The sequence below is a fragment of the Carettochelys insculpta genome, chromosome 14 (genome assembly GCF_033958435.1).
Source record: "Carettochelys insculpta isolate YL-2023 chromosome 14, ASM3395843v1, whole genome shotgun sequence".
Taxonomy (NCBI): domain Eukaryota; kingdom Metazoa; phylum Chordata; order Testudines; family Carettochelyidae; genus Carettochelys; species Carettochelys insculpta.
The window spans coordinates 41,313,293-41,337,360 of NC_134150.1; the positions used below are offsets into that span (position 1 = coordinate 41,313,293).

The window sequence follows — 24,068 nt, forward strand, 5'->3', positions numbered from 1 at the left end:
GGGTTCACCTCGGCAGCTGCCCACAGCTGACCCTTGGGTGGAGGCAGTCTGAGGACGGAATGCCCGGGGGAGCAACGGCCAGGGAACGCCGCCCGCCGGCGCTGCTGCTGCGGAGATGCTCTGCCAATTTCATGCCCCTGTGTGTTGCGTGAGCCAGGGTCCCATTTTCCTCCTGGCTCACTCATTACAATAACAAGACAGCCCACACCGAGCCTGGAAGGAGTGAGGGCACCTGGGATTTCCATCTCCCGCTCCAGGGGATGCTTTGACAGGTGGAATTCACCCAGGCCAAACCAAGCTGATTATGTCCATTTTTTCCTTTCATCCCCTCTCCCTTCCCCCTTTATGTGTTTTATTTTTTATCCAAAGCAAACAGTCCAATTTGGTTAATGATCCCAGAGATAGGAATTATTCCGATAACTTCCAGACCAGCTGGCTGGCGGGAGCCAATGGGATCCCAGCTTTGCCAGGAAACTGATGGGGAGATAAGATAAGTGGGAATTGTATTAACCTGGAGGGTGGTGAAACTGAGAACCAGCACCACAGATCCCGAGATTACGGGCAGAGAGAGACACGCGCACTGGGAGGGAGAATGGACTTTGTCCCTGGCGGTAATCGGGGAGATTGTTTTGGCTATTAGCAAGGAGGCCGGGTGCTTAATGAGATGCACGATGAGCCCTGACTCAGTTTGTTTTCAGCTGCCGGAGAACATGTGCCCTCCGGGGCACAGATGTGCTGGAGCCCATATGAACCTGAGGGATGACATGGTGTCTGCCATGTGACCGTAGAAGACTTTCCACTCTCTGCACTTAACAGACTTCCTGAAACCTCCTGGCTTTGTTCCCTGGCTGGCGACTCTGCAGGTGTCTCTGAGCTGGAGAGACCGCCACCGGCAGGGTTTCTGGCCCAGCCACCTGGAGGGGCTCCCCTGACACCGGTTAGCTTCCCGTGCCGATAAGAACCAGAGCTCCACGTGCAATCATAGGGGCCAAGGAGCCAGGGTATTGCCAAAATGGCATAAGGCTAAGTGACTGCCTGTGCATCCCTGGGGGGAGCTGGTGTGCAGGGGAGCTCATTGTGTACCCCTTGCCTGCAGTAGTGAGCGGTTGCTCATGTGAGTAGTCCCTGCGTGTGTGGGTGAATGCCAGCGTTCCCTGTCATTTTTTTCCATCCGTGGGCGGAATAAATTTTGTTCTGTGCACTGGGGAGCGTGTGATGTGCACAGCCAATAGAAACACACACTGCCAGCTGTGGGCGCTCTGTTAATCAGCTGGGCGGTGCCTGAATCTCTGCTGGGCAGCTGCCCAAGCGTGCAGCTTACAGGGAGCGCTACTGAACTCTCACGGGGTGAAGGGAGGCTGCATTGAGACCTGAGGGCTGGGAGTCGGGAGCCCTGGGACGGGACCCATATTCTGATCTGGTAGGAAAGTCGCATTTCACTTGGCTTTGGCTACCCCAGCTGTGCTGCTGCCTGGACACGCCCAGCTGGGTTCCCGCACAGTGGGGCCAACAGCCACCGCGGGCCCAGTGGGAAGAGTGGATGGGGTGGGGCTTAGGGCAATCAGCCCCGGTCCCCCTCCCCTTCCACGCTCCCTCAGAGCCACGCATGGAGCAGCCCACAGCTCCGCTGCACCATTTCAAAGGGGCCCAGAGCTACTTCAGCAGAGGCTCCAGGCTCCTTTGAAATGCTGGGCCCCTGGGTAATTACCCTCTTTGCCCCTCCTGGTAGGTGGGCCTGTCCCTGCCACGTCCTACACTGGAGAGCCCTTAGACCTCCCTATGACCAGGCGAATTGGTTCTCCCAGCACCTCTGCCACACTTAACAGTAACAAGTCACGGGGACCGGATGGCATTCGCCCAAGAGTTTGGAAAGAACTCAGGTGTGAAATTGCGGAACTACTAACTGTGGTTTGTAACCTCTCCTTTAAATCAGCTTCTGTACCCAGTCACTGGAAGACAGCTAACATAACACCAACATTTAAAAAGGGCTCTAGAAGCGATCCTGGCAATTACAGGCTAGTAAGTCTAACATTGGTACCGGGCAAATTAGTTGAAACCATAGTGAAGAATAAAATTGTCAGACACCTAGATGAACATCATTTGTTGGGCAAAAGTCAGCATGGTTTCTGTAAAAGGAAATCATGTCGTACTAATGTATTAGAGTTCTTTGAAGGGGTCAACAAACATGTGGACAAGGGGGATCCAGTGTGCTTAGTTTTTCAGAAGGCCTTTGACAAGGTTCAGTACCAAAGGCTCTTAGGTACATTAAGTTGAAATGGGATAAGAGGGAAGGAAGATCCTTCATGGATTGAGAATTGGTTAAAAGGCAGGAAACAGGGTAAGAATAAATGGTAAATTTTCCGAATGGAGAGGGGTAACGAGTGGTGTTCCCCAAGTGTCAGTCCTAGACCAATCCTATTCCACTTATTCATAAACGATCTGCAGAAAGGGGTAAACTGGGAGGTGGGAAAGTTTGCAGATGACATTAAACTGCTCAGGATAGTTAAGACCCAAGCAGACTGTGAAGACCTTCAAAAAGATCTCACAAAACTAGGTGATTGGGCAACAAAACGGCAAATGAAATTTCATGTGGCTCAATGTAAAGTAATGCACGCTGGAAAAAATAACCCCAACTGTGCCTACAACATGATGGGGGTTAATTTAGCTACAACTCATCAGAAAGGAGATCTTGCAATCATAGAATCATAGAGCACTAGGAGTGGAAGGGACCTCGAGAGGCCACCGAGTCCAGCCCCCTGCCCCCATGGCAGGACCAAGTACTGTCTAAACCATCCCTGATAGACATCGATCTAACCTGTTCTTAAATATCTCCAACGATGGAGATTCCACAACCTCCCTTGGCAACTTATTCCAGTGTTTGACCACCCTGACAGGAACTTTTGCCTAATGTCCAACCTAAACCTCCCTTGCTGCAGTTTAAGCCCATTGCCTCTTGTTGTATCCTCAGAGGCCAAGAAGAACAAGTTTTCTCCCTCCTCCTTATGACACCCTTTTAGATACCTGAAAACCGCTATCATGTCTCCCCTCAATCTTCTCTTTTCCAAACTAAACAAGCCCAATTCTTTCAGCCTTTCTTCATAGGTCACATTCTCTAGACCTTTAATCATTCTTGTAGCTCTTTTCTGGACCCTCTCTAATTTCTCCACATCTTTCTTGAACTGCGGTGACCAGAATTGGACACAACACTCCAGCCGAGGCCTAACCAGCGCAGAGCAGAGCGGAAGAATGACTTCTCGTGTCTTGTTCACAACACACCTGTTAATGCATCCTAGAATCATGTTTGCTTTTTTTGCACCAGCATCACACTGTTGACTCATATTTAGCTTGTCATCATGGCTAGTTCTCTGAGAACATCCACGCAGTGCGCAGCGACAGTCGAAAACCAAACAGGATGTTAGGAATCATTAAAAAAGGGAAAGAGAATAAGACAGAGAACATCTCATTGCCCTCGTAGAAAACCATGGTTCACCCACATCTTCAATACTGCCTACAGATGTGGTCTCATCTCAAAAATAAAACTGGCATTAGAAAAGGTTCAGAAAAGGGCAACTACAATGATGAGGGGTTTGGAACGGGTCCCATATGAAGAGTGATTAAAGAGACTAGGACTTTTCAGCTGAGAATAGAGGAGACTAAGGGGAGATGTGATAGAGGTATGTAAAAGTCTGAGCGGTGTGGAGAAAGGGAACAAGGAAGTTATTTACTTGTTCCCCTAATACAAGAACCAGGGGACAGCAAATGAAATCAACAGGTAGGAGGTTTAAAACAAGTAAAAGGAAGTTTTTTTTTTTCCACACAGCTCCCAGTCAACCCGTGGGACTCCTCGCCAGAGGAGGCTGTGAAGGCTAGTGCTATAAGAGGGTTCAAAGAAGAGCTAGGTAGATTCATGGAGGTTAGGTCCATTAATGGCTGTTAGCCAGGATGGGTGAGGAATAGAGTGCCAAGCCTCTGTCTGTCAGAAGCTGGAGAAGGATGGCAAGAAAGAGATCGTTGCCTGTTCAGTTCACTCCCTCTGAGGCACCGGGCATTGGCCACTGTCGGCAGACAGGATACTGGGCGAGATGGAGCTTTGGGCTGTCCTAGTGTGGCGGTTCGTATGTTCTTTGCGGGTTGTCGGCCCTGTTTCGCAGAGTAGGTCAAGAGCCTTGGGCGAATCGGTGCCAGAGCTGGGGCTTCGCACTCAGGAGCTCCCAGCGTCTGATCAGCTCTTTGCTGCTCGACCTCAGCGGCCTGGTTTTGCTGAGATGCGCACACAGTGCAGGGTCCACTTCCCACGGGGCCTTGGCTGTGCAGGGAGCACAGGGCTGCAGGCCTGGTCATTTGGCGATGGCCCTGAAGAAGCCTGACCGAATGCAGAAGGTGGGTGGGTCACAGCCGGGTTGTGTTTTCCCTGTTTTACACGCCCAAAACGTGTTCCAATACAAACCCCCTTTCCTGAAGGCTTTGTGGTTAGGCCAATGGTGGTCCCATCACCCTTCTCTGGGAAGGACCTGAGCAGAAGCTGTTTTCCAGCACCACTTCCAGTGCAGCCTGTAGTATTGTAAGGGGATGGAACTGAACAGGACTCTTGTTAATTTCCATCCCTTCCTGCCTTCCTCGTTAATTTCCATCCCCGCCTGCCTTGCCAGGCCAGCATGCGAGATGTCCCCTCCGCATGGCAAAGGGGCCTCACTTTCCACCTCCCAGCCTTAACCGATGTCTCTCATTCGAGAACAGGCAGCTTCATGCCCCTCTTGTTTTGACTGCTGGCTAGTTGGTTGGCTCCAAGGTAGCGTTCCCTGTAAGCTGAGTACTTGGGCGGATGCCCAGAAGAGATTCAGGTGCCGTCCTGCTGATTGGTAGTACGCCCACAACGGGCAACGTGTGTTTCCATTGGTGGTGCAGGTCTGCATGTGTCTCAGTGCACATAACAAAATTTATTCTGCCCCGGATGGAAAAAATTAGATGGCACACTGCTCTGGGGCTGGATTAGGGAGCAGCAGTGTGGCCCAGCCCAAGAAGGGATGTGATGTATAGGTCCCTCTATCTCCGGATCGCAAAGGGGATTCGTTAGCAGAGTTGTTGTTAAAGGCCTAAGGCACTAAATACACGGACTCGGAAAAGTCTCATTTGTGCCTGTGGAGGGAGAGAAATGGCCTCCCAGCTGCAGCGTTTGTTCTGGAAATAATGGAATCCAGCGTTGTTTGCCTGCATGATAGGAGGGCTTCCTCTGGGGCCGTTTGCGTGGCAATGAGGGCTGCAAAGCTGTGTGGGCTGAACCAGAGCCGCAGGGCTAGGGGCTGTAGATGGAGACTGGGAACTGGCCCTGAACTCCTGGGAGAGGGGAGTGAGCTGCTTCCAAATCTTCTCTCTTCTCTTCTCCCTTTCTTCCTCCTCTCTGCATGCGCCTCCTGTGTTTCTGCCTGCCGCCCCTTGCTGTAATGTGGGAGCCTGCGCTTGAGATGCTCTGGGCCTGAACCTGATTTGCTGCAGGACATGGAAAGCTGGGTCTTGCTCTTGCCCTGTGGATGTCAGCTGCTCCGAGGCCCGTGGTACCCGGCCCTTTCAGCTGCTGGCAGGAAGTGAGGAGACCTGGATTGCCAGTCTCAACACCTCTGCCTCACTGCGGGCAAGGTTAAAGCACAGCTTGACATGAGCTGGGGGCGAGTCAGCCCTGGAGCTGTAGCTCAAGCATGCTGAACAGCGAAGAGGCACTCTCAGGGACTCTTGAGTGGTGATACAAGCGCAGTGTTCATGCTTCATGGGGACTCCAGATGCGGAGAAATTGGAGAGGGGCCAAAAAAGAGCAACAAAAGTGATTAAAGGTCTAGAAAACACAGGTTGGGAGGCAAGACTGGAGGAAGTGGCTTTGTTTTGTTTGGAAAAGCGAAGGCTGAGAGGGGACGTGAGAGCAGCTTTCAAGTACCTGAAAGGGTGCGTAACACCAACAGACCCGGGTCGCCGGCACCAGGGATAGAACCTGCAATCATAAGGACTAAAGTCCTGTGCTCTACTGCATGAACAAAAGGTCAGCTGGCTCTCAGCCAAGGCTGTAGAGCAGGGACTTCACTCATCCTAGCATGAAGTCTCAGTGCCTCTGAGTACTACGTGCATCCCTGGGCTGAGGAAGCCTGTCCCAATCTTCTGGGACCTTCCAGCAGTTCTTCCCAGCCAATGCACCACTTGATGCAGGTCATGGGCACCAAGGATTGAACCTGCAATCAGAGGACCTAAAGCCCTGCACGAACTAAAGGCCAGCTAGTTCTTGACAAAGGCTGTAGAGCAGAGATTTCACTCATCCTAATATGAGGTGTCAGTGCCTCTGGGAACTACGGGTATTAGAAGGGAGAGGGAGAAAAATTATTCTCCTTTGGCTCTGATGATAGGACAAGAAGCAATGCGCTACCGTTCCAGCAAGGGAGGTTTAGGTTGGACATTAGGACTGGATTTAGACTGTCAGAGGGGGCTAACTACTGAAATAAATTGCCCTGGGTGGTTGTAGAATCTCCATCATTGGAGCTATTTAAGGACGGGTTGGATAAATCTCTATGATACAGGATCCAACAGGATCAGGTTGGATAAATATCTAACAGGGATGGGACAGATGGCCTTGGTTCTGCCGTGAGGGCCAGGGACTGAACTCAATGACCTCCTGAGGATTCTGCCATTGATTCTCTCAGAGGCTGCAGCTGGTTTGGTTTTGCTGCTGTGCCTTCAACTAACCTGCTGTGAGTTTAAGCCAGCCTTGCCCTGGGAGTGGGAACCCGGTGCGTGAGTTAGCCTTGTAATTACACGCCCCGCTGCCCAGCCCCAGAATGTGCCTTGCCTGGGCAGGTGGAGATGCAAGCAGTCGCCAGGAGAACTAAAACGTGGCTCTTCCAGCTTTGGCGGTCCGTGGCCTGGAACACGTTGCTCATGAACGGATGCTGTTCTCACCCATAGCTCCGCACACCAATTGCCCTGGGACAACCAGCCATTAACCGTCCCCCTGCAAGGAGGGAGCAGGACGCATGGTCCCATGGGCATTTGTGGATAATGGTCCCTGTTAAAAGGAATTATAGACTTTGCTGCAGCATGAAATCCTCACGGCTCGGCTGCAGCCCCCCTCTGCGTCTGACCCGTCCCCTTGCCTGTTAATGGACGGCTGATTACAGGGCCATCCTCTCACCCCCTGCACCCCACATTGCTACATGCAAGGGCAGAGGGAGCACAGCCTGGCTCGGGCTGCGCTATTTTTGTTCCTCATGTCTGGAACAGTTGCTGTTTATCAGCGGCCGTGTGTTTTCTCTGCTGGGGATTGATACGCAGAAGATGGAGTGCTCTGACATGGAAAGCGTCGGGCCGGCTCTCTTATCTCGGAGACGTGGTCTCCTGACCCAAACGCGGCTGATTAGCCCGTGAGATGAGGGGACGGGGGAGAGAGAGGAGCGAAGGGGCTGGCAGGGGTTGGGGAGATGGGAATAGGGGACAAAATCAGCTGCTTTGTCCAGCTGGCCGGGGCCGCTGTGTAACCCCCAAGCCTGGTCAAGCCGTCTCAGTGTCACTCATTTCCCCTGGGGTTTCCTTCGGAACGAAGCTGCTCAAAGGAGAAACATGTGCGAGAAACCAGCTCCCAGCCATGCTACCCCACCCTGAAAAACACAGCACCGCCTTATTGCTGCAGGATTCCTGTTTGCTGCTGCGGCAAGCAACAGCCAAGCTCCATAGGCCCAACCAGCAGCTCCTTGGACTGTCCTGGGGGCCAGATCCCAGCAGCCCAAAGCTCCTCAGCAGGAGCCCTTCCCACAGAAGGCCCCATCTTAGTCTTCTTCTGCAGCGTGGTGGTCTTTACTCCTCTGGGAAGGTTGAGGACTCTCTCTGGAAGTCTGGGGAAGTGTTCTCTCTACGCTGAGCACTTGGCTGCATCTGAAGAGAGGTTCAGGTACGCCTGCCTGATTAGCGAGTCCCAACAGTGTCTGCAGCCAGCAGCTGCTGGTGTACATCTGCACATACCTTGGTGCACGTAACAAAATTTATTCCACGCATGGAAAAATTAGAGGGAGCCCCGGTAGGGGGCAGGAGCATGATGTGACCAAGTGACGGGTGTGGAGATTTTATTCCCCTGTTTCAGGTGCATGTGTTTCCGACTGTCCTGTAGTAACCCGCGGAGCGTGCCTCGGTTTCCCCAGGCACAGCATCAGTGCACAGTGGCGGTGGGAGTTTCAGTGTGATGAATTCTCACACATCAGCAATGGCCCTCCAGGCCCTTTGTAACCTAAGCAACCAGGTGACCCCTTTCTTCCCCGGGCAACAGGGAACAGGTGTGTGGAGGGGCCTGGCTGGTTGGAATTGGAACTGGGCTGGTGAGTGGGGCAGTCTGGGCTGGCTGGAGAGGAAGGAAGGAGGACCAGGGCCCGGCTCAGGGACCCCTCTGGGCCCCTCTCCCCCAGCTGGATTGTCCTGACGGCTTCTGGTACCTGTGCTGACAAGTCTGTTCTACGCTGTGTCCCTGTCGCCCATCACCTCCTGTTCTCCTGCTGAGTGAGAGTCGCCTCTGCCTGCGGGTGGAGCAGGGCCTGGGGACCCGCCCCCCACATGCCAGGGCACATGACCTGAGTTACAGTCTCCAGGGTTTAGACCCGGAGCGATCTCTAATGACCAAGGCAGCCGCTTTCTGGCTGGGCCCTGGGGAAAGGGGCTCCAGGTCCCTTCAGTCGGGAAGGGAGACACCAGCCGTCCGGAGCCTGTGCACAGCAGTCCCACGGACTGGGATTTTTAATGGCTTCAGCTGGCCCTGGGCTGGGGATGTTGGTAGTAGCAAGCTATTAACCTCTCCAAGCTCAGAGTACTCTGTCTGTCAGGACAAGTCCTTACGCACTGGGCTCAGGAGGCACGCTCGCACTCCCAGCCCTCTGTACGAGGAGGGGTTCCCGGCTGCGCCAGGGGCTGCCAACCCCAGAGCTGGCTGCATTGCGGTGGGCTCCCTTACGGGAGAGACGCTGTAAAAATGTGAGCCATTGTTCTGTGGACGGGTGTCCCAGGGCTGAAGCAGGAGGCAAGTCCAGGGCTGGGCTCAGCCCTGGGTGGTGCCTTCAGTGGAACAGCCGCATGAAGTCTGCTGGGAGACTCCAGGTACGTTCCCCACTGCCCGCAGCTCTCTTCTGGGGCGCTGCCTGCTTTCGAGAGCCCAAAGCCCCCAGCTCTGTGCTCTGCAGACCTCACCCTTCCCACTGGCCCAGCAGGGATCAGCCCTGTCAGCCCCTAGCTCTGACCATGGCTAGGCTCCGAGCCTGTGCCGGGTGGGTTCAGAGTCCTTCCTCTGTGGCCCGTCTCTGACTGGGAGGGAGGGTGGGTTCAATTGCTTTTTGGTCCCTGTTCTGTTTGGGCTTTGTTCCCTGGTCTCAGTGTCCCCCCAGGAGGAGGGTGTGGGGCAGGGAGCCCTCTAATTCTTTCCATCCGTGTGCGGAATAAATTTTGTCACATGTACTGAGGCATGCATGAATGTGCACCACTGGCAGACACACACGTTGCTGGCCGGGGGTGCTCTGTTAATCCGCTGGGCGGCATCTGAATCTCTCCTGGGCGGCTGCCCGAGCACTTGCCTTACAGGGAACACCGGTGTTGGGGGTACACTGCCCCTGCCCTTCAGAGTCCTTCGCACTGCTCCAGGAGCCAGAGACGAGACAGGCAGGTGGAGTTCGTGTCAAAGGAGCGAATCCAGCTGAGTTCTTCAAAGGCCCGGTCTCTCCTTAACGGCACGTGGTCTGGTGTGGCTGGGGGCCCCAGGGGACAAGAGGACAGGGGATCTGCTTCCTCTGCAGTCTCCTCTTGGCCTCCTGCCTTGTCTTGCCAGAGAGATGTGGCTTTTTTCCATCCTGCCATGCCCCTCTCATCCCAGAGCGAAGCTGGTTTGTAACAGGACCTCAGGCGGCCCAGTGAGCATGGACTTTCGCTGGGCTAATTTCCTAAATCGGGATTGACCCTAAGATGCAAATGTGGCCTGAGTCCCTCTGGCTTCCAGGAAGATCATGTCCAAAGGAAGCCTTCAGTCGTGCCCAGAACAGAGGCAGGACTCCTGGGTTCTCTAGCCAGCACAGCCACCCTTACGATGGGACCTTGAGCACTGGGCTCCCCTGCACTGAGAACTGGAGAAGGCAAGTGAGGGGCTGGCTCAGGACCTGCAGGGATCTGGCTTCTCCTGAGGATAGGTCTTGTGCCACCAGCTTGTGGGCTGGGTGTGTTCAGTCCCCACCTTCTGGGCTGATCTCACACATTGAAGGGGGAGAGGCTTCTGGGGTCAGAGCCACCTGCTGGAAGAGACATCTCAGAAACAGTCCTGGCAGGTTCCCTGACAGTGACAGGACATAGGTCTCTGACCCCGACCCCACCAGCCAAAAGAGGAGGAAATCAGCCAGTCACCTCAGGCTGGAGGCTGAATTTAACCCACCCACGGCCAGCAAAGCTGCTCTCGGCTTCTCTGTGCCTGGCAGTCGGCACGGCGTGGGCAGAAGGAGGTGGAATGGGAAGGTTTGGGCAGGGAGCTCTGCCTGGACACGGGGTTCTGAAATAGAACTGGGGGTGGTCTTCTCTGGCTCCAGTGGGCTGCAGGGAAGGCAGCGTTGGAAGGATCTGATCCATGGGGGTCCAAGCCAATGGGCCCACCAAGGCAGAAGGCTCTGGGGAGCTCAGCAAAAGGCTGTGGTAGTGTTGGCGCTGCCTGGTGACTGCAGCTGCCTTTGCAGCCCAGAGCAGTGTGATCCCAAAGACGCAGCACCGTGGGGGGCACTGGACATCTTCCCATCCCTTGGGGAGAGTGGTACCACCTGCCCACCAGCACTGCGAGCAAGGCTCTGACCCCCTGTGGGTCAGAGCCATGGCCGTCCCCAAGCCCTCACAGCAGCTCTGTTCTGCTGCATGGTTCATCAGCCATGGAAGGAGGCAGTGGTGTCAGGACTGGAGCAAGGACCAGCCCTTCTCCTGCACTGAGAACTGGAGAAGGCAAGTGAGCGGCTGGCCCAGGACCTGCAGGGATCTGGCTTCTCCTGAGCACAGGTGGCTTTATTCCATCCTCCCCTGCCCCTCTCATCCCAGAGCGAAGCTGGTTTGTAACAGGACCTCAGGCGGCCCAGTGAGCATGGACCTTCGCTCGGTTAATTTCCCAAATCGGGATCAACCCTAAGATGCGAATGTGGCCTGAATCCCTCTGGCTTCCAGGAGGATCACGTCCAAAGGAAGCCTTCAGTCGTGCCCTGAACAGAGGCAGGACTCCTGGGTTCTCTAGCCAGCACAGCCACCCTCCTAGTCAGGCATTCCTTGGTGGCTCCGTAATCCTCCTGAGCTGCCAGAGTCCTGCCAGGGGAATAATAAACCCCTCATCAGGCTTCAACCCGGCCAGCCAGCATTAATTTTGTCTCATGGCATTTCTTATTGCTAGGGCAGCTTGCCTTCTCCTCTGGGCCTACTGGCTCCCACGGGTGGGCTGAATTTCCATGGGGCAGATAATACTGCCCAAAACCATGATGGCCTGGAGTGGCAGATCCAAGCAGGGGGTGGAGCTGGCAGGTCTCCAACACTGGGGGTCTTTTGCTATCTGAGAGGGAGCCCAGACAACGTGTGCCCAGAACGTTTCCTGCTGTCAAAGGCAAACCCTGCATCTTCATTGATTTATGAATGAGGCTCTGGTCAGTAGGACTGTTACTGACTTGAAAAAGTATCACCGGCACACCGCCCTCTGCCCTCCCCTAAGCCTCTTCACCAGCCACCCAACAACGCAATGGGATGCTACCCTCCCATTGTTCTAGCCTCATTGCTGACCTCATTGTTCTCTCCTCTTTGGCAGGAGCTTGAAATTGAGTCTCTTATTCAGGCCATCATGGTCCCATGGACGATACAAGAGAGCTGTTTCTGTACATCTCCAGCCCTAGTATGTGCTCAGAGGCAGGACTCTCTGCCTTTCATCCCCTCCCTGCCTGGATAATCGGCATGGGTGTGCAGAGCAAAAGGAGCAATGTGATTTCACTCGCAGGCTCACGTCACCGACAGGCGAGGTTGGACCTCAGACTGGTCAGCTTTCCAAGAGGGCTGCCTGCCTGGAACGCTCTCTTTTCAATAAGCCATGGAACAGCTGGGAAGCTTCTGACAAAAGCAAATGTTGCACCGATATTTTAAAAGGGTAAACAGGATAACCTGGGTAATTATAGACCTGTCAGCCTGATATTGATCTGGGCAAGATAATGGAGCAGCTGAGATGAAACTCAATTCGCAAAGAATTAAAGGAATTTAATGCCAATCAACATGGGGGGGTTGGAAAATAGATCCTGCTTTGCTAACAGGCTATCTATTTTTGAAGAGATTACAAGCATGATCAGTAAAGACAATGGTACTGATCTAATATAGTCTGAGTTCTGGAAGGTGTTTGACTTGGTACGGCACGACATTTTGATTAAAAAACAGGAACGCTGTGAAATTAACTTGGCATAGATTAAATGAATTAAAAGCTGTCTAACTGATAGGTCTCAAAGTGTCATTTATAATCCAGGAAATATCTTGAAAGGGTGTGTTTCTAGTGGAGACCTGCAGGGATCGGTGCTTGGCTGTTGAACCTTTTTATCAGTGACCTGGATGAAAACATCAAATCCTCACTAATAAAGCATGCAGGTTAGGCAGGAGTTGGAATGGTTGTAAACGAAGCGAACAGGGCACCGATGAAGAGCAGTTCAGATTGCTTGCTGAGCTGGGCTCAGGCACACAACAGCTCGGTGTCAAGGGATACCCTTTGGAGCAAAGGGTGTGGGCCATACTTACGGGATGGGGGACTGTATCGGGAAGCACTGACCCTGAAAGAGTTGGAAGTAATCATGAATCATGAGCCGAACGTGTGAGGGTGTGGCTGTAGGAGAGAATGCAATCCTTGAATGTACAAATGAGGGAATCTTGATGAGAAGGAGGAAGGTTATTTACCTCTGTCTTTGACACTGGTGTGACCCTGGCTGAAAACCATCTGGTTCTGTGGCCCACAATTCAAGAAGGACATTGCTAAATTGGAGAAGGCTCAGAGAAGAGCCCCAGGCGAGATGCCAGGAGTTAGCGTAACAAAGAGGTGGTGAAATCACAGACTGTATGTACTTATGTAGGGAACACAACTTTAATAATGCGCTCGTCAGTCTAGCAGAGGGAGTCTAACAGGATCCAACTGTTGGATGTGGAAGCTAGAAGAATTCAGACTGGAACTAAGGGGTCAATTTTCACCATGAAAGTAACTAGTCTGGGGACCAACTTGCCAAGGGAGGTGGTGGATTTCCCCAGCTGGCAATGTTTAAAACAAGATGAGCTCTGTGGACAGGATGTGATCTCCTGTGGTAGATGATCCCAGTCGTCCCTTCCGACCTTGGGCTTGATGAGTCTCTCTCTGAGCGTCGCAGGTTCTCTGTGGACACAGTGACCACCCCCTTCCCATTGGCAGCTTTGCTTTAACGCTGCTGAGTGGTTGATGGAGTCTCCATTTAGCTCCCATTTGAGTATTGGTTAGCTGCCATCTTATCTGCCCTCTGAAAGACAAAAGCGCAGTTAAAACACTTCAGAGCAGCCTTCATAGTGTATTTACATGTTATCTAACCATTAGAACTAGAAGCTGATCAGATAATCAAGGCCATTAAGCCCCGAAACTGCCCCCACTTAGCATTCTAGGGACTGAAGCCGCTCTTACAGCCCCCATTGGGACGGAACGCCAGGGCCCATGATGGAAGAGGCTTTAAGATCACCGGAGAACAGCCTCTTTCATGGCGAGAGGCAGCAACGTGGTGCAAACCAATGTGCTATGTGGCGTTAGAGCCGAAAGACGAAAAACAGGCTGGCTGGAGAGACTGAGTACCGCCGAGGGCCGTGACCATGAAGGGTGCCCATTCCTGACTGTGGTAGGAGACCCCCACTGAGAGATACAGAGGAAGGTGTAAAGTAAACCCAAGCCATCTGGAACTGTGCCGCAAGACATAGAACTGTAGAATCCAAGGGCGAGAAGAGACCTCAGGAAGCCATCAGGGTCCAGTCCCTGCCCAAAGCAGGACCAGCCCCAGCTGGTGAAAATGATGTCAAAGAGCTGGCGAAATGTCCAGGTGGAAGGGTCCAAAAGGAGTCATCAAGTCCAGCCCCTGTGCTGAGACAGCACCAGCTTGACCCTGACCAACCCTGGCAGCTGTCTGTCCAACCTGCTCTAAGAAACCTCCAGGGATGGGGATCCCACCAGCTCCCTTGGAAGCTGGTTCCAGAACTTACTTACCCTTAGAGTTAGACAAGTTTTCCTGCTATCTAACCTACATCTCCCAGCCTGCCGGTTAAACCCATTACTTCTCCTACCTTCTGTGGACACACACAACCATTGATCACTGTCTTCCTTGGGACAGCCCTGAATGGAGTTGCAGGCTGTTATCAGGTCCCCCGCAACACTCTTGCCCCAAGACTAAGCAGATCCAGTCTTTTTAACCTTTCCTCCTAGGACAGGGCTTCTAAACCCTTTGTCACTGTGGTTGCTCTCCCTTGGAGTCTGTCTCTCCAGTGTGTCCACATCTTTGCTCCCGTGGGACAGTACTGCAGCGGAGGCTCCCCCAGGGCGAAGAGAGCAGAACAATTACCTCCTGCGTCTGACATACTACATTCCAACCTACTTCCCCAGGAGGGTGGTGAAGCATTGGAATGCGGTACCAAGAGAGGTGGTGGAATCTCCATCCCTAGAGGTTTTTAAGTCCCGGCTTGATGAAGTCCTGGCCTGAATTTGAATCCACTCCCTCCTCTTGCCTTGAATGGATTTAGTTGGGGTTGGTCCTGCTTTGGGCAGGGACTGAATTTAATGACCCCCTGCAGTCCCTTCCACCCTAGGAGTCTATGATTCCATGATTCGCTCCTGTGAATACATCAGCCTGGCTACGTCTACACTAGCCCAAATCTTCGAAATGGCCATTCGCATGGCCATTTCGAAGATTACTAAGGAGATGTTGAAATACACATTCAGCACCTCGTTAGCCTGCCAGCGGCCGCAGCTCTCTGAAATTGCCACGTCTCGCTGCCGCGTGGCTCGTCCAGACAGGGATTGTTTTCTAAAGGTCCCCGCCAACTGCGAAATCCCCTTATTCGTATGAGGCTTTTTGCTTTTTTCACAACAGCAACTCACATTCACTTTAATAAAACAAAGCAGCAGAAATGTAGCAATTTAAAAACTAACCAAACGGTTTATTCGGTGATGGGCTTTCGTGGGACAGAGTCACGTCTCTAGACCCGTCCCACGAAAGCTTATCACCGGATAAACCATTTTGTTGATCTTTGAAGCGCTACATTTCTGCTGCTTTGTTTTGTTGGAGTCCAGGTTAACATGGCTACTTCTCTGTTACTGTTCATATTCACTTTGTGGTTCACTGTCACCTCCGATCCTTTCCGGCAGCGTCACGGCCTGGCCAGCGAGCCCCACTCTTGTAGCTGTGCATCGGGTTTTTCCTCCCAGAGTGAACTAGGTTGCACTTTGCTTTATTGCATTTCATCTTATGATTTCAGAGCAATTGTCTCATTTGTCAGGGTAGCTTTGAATTCTAATCTAGTCCTCCAAACTGCTTGCCACTGCTCCCCGCTTGGCATCACCGGCAGATGTAATGAGCATACGGCGCTCTCCGCGTGGTTATCAAAATCGGGAAGGACTGTATTGAATAGTACCCAGCTCAGGACTCACTCCAACCCCACACAGGTAGCGTCACTCTGACCCTCTGAACATGAGCATGAGTCCCTGCATTTACCCAGCTCCCTAGAGCCTGCACTTCGGCCTGAATTCGAATCTGTTCCCTGCTCTTGCCTTGAGTGGAAAGATAGTTCTGGTCCTCTTGCCTCTGCCAGTTGCTGGCTGCAGCATCACTGTGTTGAATTTTCTTTGCAGGGGCAACACAAACACCATGGGTGGAAGGGGCTAGGGGGCTGGCCAGCAGCCGGTAGGGCCTCTGGGGTGGGCAGCGGTGGGCAGGAGGAGTTGGCACTCACAGGAGGGAAGTGGCCAGGGAGAGCTGAGCAAGCTGGGGCTGCACTGCGCTGCTTCCCCGCTGATGCTGGTATCCGCAGAGGGGGCCGGGACCCTGCTGCTGGTGTGCACAGGGGGTGGAAACCTGCTGGTGGTGTGCACGGGGGGTGGAACCCTGCTGCTGGTGTGCACAGGGGGCAGAACTCTGCTGGTGGTGTGCACGGGGGGCAGAACCCTGCTGCTGGCGTGCACAGGAGGGCGGAACTCTGCTGCTGGCATGCACGGGGGGGCGGAACTCTGCTGCTGGTGTGCACGGGGGGGGCAGAACTCTGCTGCTGGCGTGCACGGGGGGGCGGAACTCTGCTGCTGGTGTGCACGGGGGGGCGGAACTCTGCTGCTGGCGTGCACGGGGGGGAGGAACTCTGCTGTTGGTGTGCATGGGGGGGTGGAACCCTGCTGCTGGTATGCACGGGGGTGGAACCCTGCTGCTGGTGTGCACGGGGGTGGGGCGGAACTCTGCTGCTGGTGTGCACGGGGGGTGGAACCCTGCTGCTGCTGTGCACAGGAGGGCGGAACTCTGCTGCTGGTGTGCACGCGGGGGGAGAACCCTGCTGCTGGCATGCACGGGGGGGTGGAACCCTGCTGCTGGTATGCAGAGGGGGGCGGAACTCTGCTGCTGACGTGCACGGAGGGGGCGGAACTCTGCTGCTGGTGTGCACAGGGGGCAGAACTCTGCTGGTGGTGTGCACGGGGGGCAGAACCCTGCTGCTGGCGTGCACAGGAGGGCGGAACTCTGCTGCTGGCATGCACGGGGGGGCGGAACTCTGCTGCTGGTGTGCACGGGGGGGGCAGAACTCTGCTGCTGGCGTGCACGGGGGGGCGGAACTCTGCTGCTGGTGTGCACGGGGGGGCGGAACTCTGCTGCTGGCGTGCACGGGGGGGAGGAACTCTGCTGTTGGTGTGCATGGGGGGGTGGAACCCTGCTGCTGGTATGCACGGGGGTGGAACCCTGCTGCTGGTGTGCACGGGGGTGGGGCGGAACTCTGCTGCTGGTGTGCACGGGGGGTGGAACCCTGCTGCTGCTGTGCACAGGAGGGCGGAACTCTGCTGCTGGTGTGCACGCGGGGGGAGAACCCTGCTGCTGGCATGCACGGGGGGGTGGAACCCTGCTGCTGGTATGCAGAGGGGGGCGGAAATCTGCTGCTGACGTGCACGGAGGGGGCGGAACTCTGCTGCTGGTGTGCACGGGGGGGTGGAACACTGCTGCTGGTGTGAACGGGGGGCAGAGCTCTGCTGCTGGTGTGCATGGGGGGCAGAACCCTGCTGCTTGCACGGGGGGGGTGGAAACCTGCTGCTGGTGTGCATGGGGGGGCGGAACGCTGCTGCTGGTGTGCACGGGGGGGAGGAACTCTGCTGTTGGTGTGCATGGGGGGGCGGAACCCTGCTGCTGGTGCGCACGGGGGGGGGCAGAACCCTGCTGCTGGTATGCACGGGGTGGAACCCTGCTGCTGGTGTGCACGGGGGTGGGGCGGAACTCTGCTGCTGGTGTGCACGGGGTGGCGGAACCCTGCTGCTGGTGTGCAGTGAGGGCGGAACTCTGCTGCTGGCGTGCACGGGGGGGGCGGAACTCTGCTGCTGGTTTGCATGGGGGGGTGGAACCCTGCTGCTGGCGTGCACAGGGGGGTCGGAACCCTGCTGCTGGTGTGCATGGGGGGGTGGAACTCTGCTGCTGGTGTGCACAGGGGGGCGGAACCCTGCTGCTGGTGTGGGGGGGGCGGAACTCTGCTGCTGGCGTGCACGGGGGGGCGGAACCCTGCTGCTGGTTTGCACGGGGGGGTGGAACCCTGCTGCTGGTGCGCACGGGGGGGCGGAACCCTGTTGCGTGCACGGGGGGGGGGGTGGAACCCTGCTGCTGGTGTGCACAGGGGCTGAAACCCTGCTGCTGTGTTCACAGGGGGGCGGAACCCTGCTGCTGGTGTGCACAGGGGGGTGGAACTCTGCTGCTGGTGTGCGCAGGGGGGTGGAACCCTGCTGCTGGTGTGCATAGGGGGGCTGGAACCCTGCTGCTGTTGTGCATGGGGGGCGGAACTCTGCTGCTGGTGTGCACAGGGGGCTGGAACCCTGCTGCTGGTGTGCATAGGGGGCAGAACTCTGCTGCTGGTGTGCACGGGGAGCAGAACACTGCTGCTGGTGTGCATGGGGGGGTGGAACCCTGCTGCTGGTGTGCACGGGTGGGTGGAACTCTGCTGCTGGCGTGCATAGGGGGGCGGAACCATGCTGCTGCTGTGCATGGGGGGGGCAGACCTCTGCTGCTGGTGTGCATAGGAGGACAGAAGCCTGCTGCTGGTGTGCATGGGGGGGCAGAACTCTGCTGCTGGTGTGCATGGGGGGCAGAAGCCTGCTGCTGGTCTGCACGGGGGGGTGGAGCCCTGCTGCTGGTGTGCATGGGGGGGCGGAACTCTGCTGCTGGTGTGCACGGGGGCCGGAACCCTGCTGCTGGCGTTCACAGGGGGGCGGAACCCTGCTGCTGGTGTGCACAGGGGGGTGGAACCCTGCTGCTGGTGTGCACAGGGGGGTGGAACCCTGCTGCTGGTGTGCATGGGGGGGCAGAACTCTGCTGCTGGTATGCACAGGGGTGGCGGAACCCTGCTGCTGGTGTGCAGTGGGGGCGGAACTCTGCTGCTGGCGTGCACGGGGGGGGCGGAACTCTGCTGCTGGTTTGCATGGGGGGGTGGAACCCTGCTGCTGGTGCGCACAGGGGGGCGGAACCCTGCTGCTTGCGCGGCGGGGGTGGAACCCTGCTGCTGGCATGCACAGGGGGGTCGGAACCCTGCTGCTGGTGTGCATGGGGGGGTGGAACTCTGCTGCTGGTGTGCACGGGGGGGCGGAACCCTGCTGCTGGTGTGGGGGGGGGCGGAACTCTGCTGCTGGCGTGCACGGGGGGGCGGAACCCTGCTGCTGGTTTGCACGGGGGGGTGGAACCCTGCTGCTGGTGCGCACGGGGGGGCGGAACCCTGTTGCGTGCACGGGGGGGGTGGAACCCTGCTGCTGGTGTGCACAGGGGCTGAAACCCTGCTGCTGTGTTCACAGGGGGGCGGAACCCTGCTGCTGGTGTGCACAGGGGGGCGGAACTCTGCTGCTGGTGTGCGCAGGGGGGTGGAACCCTGCTGCTGGTGTGCATAGGGGGGCTGGAACCCTGCTGCTGTTGTGCATGGGGGGGCGGAACTCTGCTGCTGGTGTGCACAGGGGGCTGGAACCCTGCTGCTGGTGTGCATAGGGGGCGGAACTCTGCTGCTGGTGTGCACGGGGAGCAGAACACTGGTGCTGGTGTGCATGGGGGGGTGGAACCCTGCTGCTGGTGTGCACGGGGGGGTGGAACTCTGCTGCTGGTGTGCATAGGGGGGCGGAACCATGCTGCTGCTGTGCATGGGGGGGGCAGACCTCTGCTGCTGGTGTGCATAGGAGGACAGAAGCCTGCTGCTGGTGTGCATGGGGGGCAGAAGCCTGCTGCTGGTCTGCACGGGGGGGGTGGAGCCCTGCTGCTGGTGTGCATGGGGGGGCGGAACTCTGCTGCTGGTGTGCACGGGGGCCGGAACCCTGCTGCTGGCGTTCACAGGGGGGCGGAACCCTGCTGGTGGTGTCCACAGGGGGGTGGAACCCTGCTGCTGGTGTGCACAGGGGGGTGGAACCCTGCTGCTGGTGTGCATGGGGGGGCAGAACTCTGCTGCTGGTATGCACAGGGGGGGCAGAATCCTACTGCTGGTGTGCACGGGGGGGAGGAACTCTGCTGCTGGTGTGCACAGGGGGGCGGAACTCTGCTGCTGGTGTGCATGGGGGGCAGAACTCTGCTGCTGGTGTGCATAGGGGGGCAGAACCGTGCTGCTGCTGTGCATGGGGGGGGCAGAACCCTGCTGCTGGTGTGTATGGGGGGGCGGAACTCTGCTGCTGGTCTGCACGGGGGGGTGGAACTCTGCTGCTGGTGTGCACAAGGGGGTGGAGCTCTGCTGCTGGTGTGCATAGGGAGGCGGAACCCTGCTGCTGGTGTGCACAAGCGGGTGGAGCTCTGCTGCTGGTGTGCATAGGGAGGTGGAACCCTGCTGCTGGTGTGCATGGGGCGGGCAGAACCCAGCTGCTGGTGCAGACCCCACTAGCAGGGTTTCCTCTAATTTTTCCCATCCCTGGGAAGACTGAATTTTGTTACATGCACCAAGGCACATGCAGCTGTGCACCACTAGTGGAAACAGGCTGCTGGCTGGGGCCCCTCTGCTAATCAGCTGGCCGGCACCTGACTCTTTCCTGGGCAGCCACCCCAGTGCTCAGTGTCCAGGGAACACTGCCAGCTGCTCCCCTGGGCTGAATTGGTTGTGTGCAGAGGCTGGGTGAGCAAGGTCTGGGAGGAAGCAGGGCAGGAGAAGAGGCCTGGGGTGGAGGAGGGGTTGTCCCAGCCCCTCCCTGGGCTGGAGGGATCACATGGTCCCCTTCCCCAGTCACCCTGTCTGTTTCGGGATGGTTTTATGCAAGAACAGGGCCAGTGGCAGGATGGTCCCTCCTCCTGCACACCCACAGGAAGAAGCTTTGCTGCAGCGGTCTTTGCCTTGCCTTGCAATGGTATTGCACTGAGGATTACTGCAGCTCTCCCATTAGTGGGCGAGCAAAGATGCAGCCTGGCCTCAGGTGTCCTATCCGCAGTGCAACGCTGCTCCCGTTTGCACGCAGCCGGGGTTAAGCGTGCCAGCAGCCCGCCTGCGTGAACGCTCCACCCTGGCCGGGGCGCAGGCGTCCCGCGATAGAGCTGGGCCCTTCAGAACTCACCTGCTCTGATGCTTTGGGCTCACGGAGCAGCATCAGGCTGGGCCGTACGCACCTGAGGACAAAACAAAACGGCTTTTCTCTTGGCCACCGCATCGCTGATCCACCCTCGGGGGCTGCCTGTCTCTGCTCCTCCCCGAGTCCCAAAGCCACAAATCAGCTGATTCGCAATGTTCCAGCCCCAAGGGGGCGAGGAGCAGGGATGGGGCATCGATCAGCTGGGTCCTGGCAGTCCGGAAGTGCTGGGCAGGAGGGGAGGCGTAGGTGAGGGTGGGGCCCAGTGTTCCCTGTAAGCTGAGCACTAAGGGGAGCCACTCAGGAGAGATTCAGGTGCCACCCAGCTGATTAGCAGGGCGCCCGCAGCCGCCACCAAACTGACCTGGAAATCCCCGGCAGACGGGCTCAGGCGCTCGCCTGCGTCCTGCTGGGCTGTGGGTCCCAGCGGAGGGCGGTTCCTTGCATGTGTGTAAGCGGCCGAGCGGAGGTCTGCCTTGCTCCCTGCTGAACTGGAACCGGGTTTCGTCTGACATCAGGCGGGGTGCACAGGCTGTACTTGGCTTTCACAGGTTGCCGCCACGCCCCCAGCAGCCACCACGAGCCCCAAAGCAAAAGGGGGCTCAGGTCTGTGCCCCCGAAGGGGCAGGGCCCCAGGTGGAAGGGGTGGAGCCAAGGGCAGTTACCCTTAGCACCTCTGAGACAGCGGCGCTGGGCCCCCCACAGCTGTGCGGTGGGTCAGCGCTACCAGAACTTCAAAGGGGCCCAGAGAAAAGCTGGACCCCAGGGCAGCCGTCCCCTTTGCCCCTCCATCCGCCAGAGGGCCTGGCCAGGCCCTTGGAATGGTGCCATCTGCCGTGAGGCGGCTGAGTTTGCTGGGGGTGGTCTGGCCATGATGTGGTACCCTGAGGAGGGAGCACCTGCCCTAGAGGCAGTGGGTGAGGCTGGGCTTCACCCAAGCCCCAGTTCTCACCCTCCTCTTGTCCTCTCTCTCCCCAGATGAGCTGGAGCTGGTGGCGTTGGAAGGGGACAGCAGAGTGTGCGCTAGGCGGAGCCTGCCGGAGGGACTGTCCTGGGGCCCGTACCCCGGAAATATCCACAGCGAGCCGGCCTCCCCGGGGCAGAGCGAGACGGTAAGAGCCACTCTGTGCGCCCATTGCTTGGGCATCGCACAGCTGGTCTGGGTGAGGTCTGTCAATGCCAGTCCCCGTCTGGAAGGACGAGGTCCGCCCCCGGCCGCCCTGCAGGAGCGCTCCCGGGTGTCCCTGGGGTGGCATCTCCAGACCAGCTATGGGATGCGGGCGCGTCACTGTGCGGTGATTTACTTTAATTCCTTCAGAAAGTGCTTGCGAGGGGCCTGTCCGTATTAAGGCTGAAAGCTCGGAAATCCGGAGGTTTTATGCAAATAGCTCGTGGCCCCGATTTACATAGGTGCAGATCTGTTGCCTTATTTGCATCTGAACAAATGCCCTGGTTAGCGGCACTTAAGCCTGCCAAGGCTGCAGAGTAGAAGGAGCTGGAGGAACACAGCCGAGCTCTTGGCTGGCTCTCAGCTCTCCGGGGTTTGTGTCCAGGACCGGTGGCAGCTGCTGGAGACTCTAGCCACAGAGATGCAGCCTGGTGCATCTCATTCTAGGCAATTGAAGCGCAGAGCCAGCCGCAAACAGGCCCCAGGGGAGACTGGATGGTCAGAGCGTGGGATCCCTCTGCCTATCCACAGAGACCCCGGACGGATCCTCATGCCCCCAGCCGGGCTCAGCGGAGGCACCAAGAGCTGCCAGAGTTGGCCTTGGCCAGCAGAGGGCAGCACTCAGTGTTCCCCACAAGCTGAGCTCTGGGGCGTCCATCCAGGAGGGATTCGAACACTGTCCGGCTGGTTAGCAGCCTGTGTCTCTACTGGTGGCGCATGTCCAGACGTGCCTCGGCGCACATAAGAAATGAATCCGCACCTGGGATGGAAAAACCGAGGGGGAACGTTGGGAGGCAGCACTGCGGCTCAGCTTTTAAACCAACCCTCTTTCCATTTAAAAAGGGCTCTCCCCCACCCCACCCCCCACGGCAAATCCCATGGCGCGTTGTCTTGTCCACAGGCGGTCTCTGCATGGCTGTTCTACCTCTCACCTGCTTCGCGCCGGCTCCAGCCAATGGGAACTTTCAAGCACAGTTTGGGGTTTTCCAGGACAAGCCCTTTTCCCCGCCACGCACTCCAGGAAAAGCCTGCGCTGCCCAGGAGTTGCCTGAGCTTGGTCCTTCTGCGGCCCCGCTAGCTGTCAATACGCCGGAGGCGAATGGGAGGCAGCGAATTCTCCCGTTTGCTTGTTTAAAGGGTGGCGGAGCTGGGCTGTAAGTGGCTTCCGGAGAGGAGGTGTTGGAAGGGGGAGAGTTACTTACAGGCAGGAGGAGTTAATTGGCTACAGATGTAGGCTCTGGCAGGAATTTCCCTCTCCAGCATGAGTGGCTGTTCCTCAGAGACAGACATAACCGGTATCTCCCTCCACACTCTGGCTGATTGGTAGCTTTTGTCTTCTGTCAGGAGAGATGGAGCCGGGGAGCTGCCTCTCGTGGGGCATCGGCCACCAGTCTGACCACCTTTCTTGTGAGGTTTGGTTCCAGCCGCGGCTGGCCGGTGAGCAGGCCATGGCGGTGAGGAGACTCATTTATTACCTAGGCAGACTTTTGAGAGTGGCTCCATCCCTCTGCGAGGGACCGAAGGGGTTATTGTCTGACACACACCGCCCTGGGAAGGGCCCAGGCCCAGAGCCCGGCTCCGTGGGGTGTGTTTGTTCTAGCTGGCAAAACTTACAACAAAGCCCTCCTGGTTCTGTCCCCAAGCCACAGTTTGGTCCAAGGCTCATGGTTTGCTTCTCCCACCACACTGGCTGGCCCCCGGGCCCGAGTCCCTCTTCCTCTCCTTCACCTGCCCTTCCAAACACCTGGGTGTAATTGTAGCAGAAAACCAAGGTCCCAGCTGCCAGGAGATGCGTCCGTGCGTGGGACATGAACTGCCTTCTCTCCTGCTCCGTTCGTCTCACGAATGCCAGCTGGGGCAGGGTTAGCCCAGGAACACCGGCTTCGAAGGAGCAACACTGCACAGGCCTGGGACCTCTTTTGAGATCCCACCTGGAGCTGCATGTCTGAATCTACAGCTGTCAGTTGCACACAGGGCCACGCCAGGCCTGCTCGGCGCTATGGGCTTCTGCTGGGCACCCACCTCACAGAGGTACTGCAGGCTGAGAGGCAGCTGTTCCCCTCCTCGTTGGAATTTCTTCTCTCTGCTCGTGGCCCTGCAGTACTC

General features: G+C 56.9%; 1 protein-coding gene across 4 annotated transcripts in view; it reads left to right on the forward strand.

Annotated features, from left to right (window-relative positions):
* Nucleotides 1-24,068, forward strand: part of ZFPM1 (zinc finger protein, FOG family member 1) — a 140,362-nt gene that overhangs the window by 96,200 nt on the left and 20,094 nt on the right. For all 4 annotated transcript variants that reach the window (XM_075008963.1, XM_075008966.1, XM_075008965.1 and 1 more), the window contains exon 4: nucleotides 21,773-21,906. In XM_075008963.1, coding sequence (XP_074865064.1) covers nucleotides 21,773-21,906 — 134 coding nt within the window. The remainder of the gene's footprint in view (nucleotides 1-21,772; nucleotides 21,907-24,068) is intronic.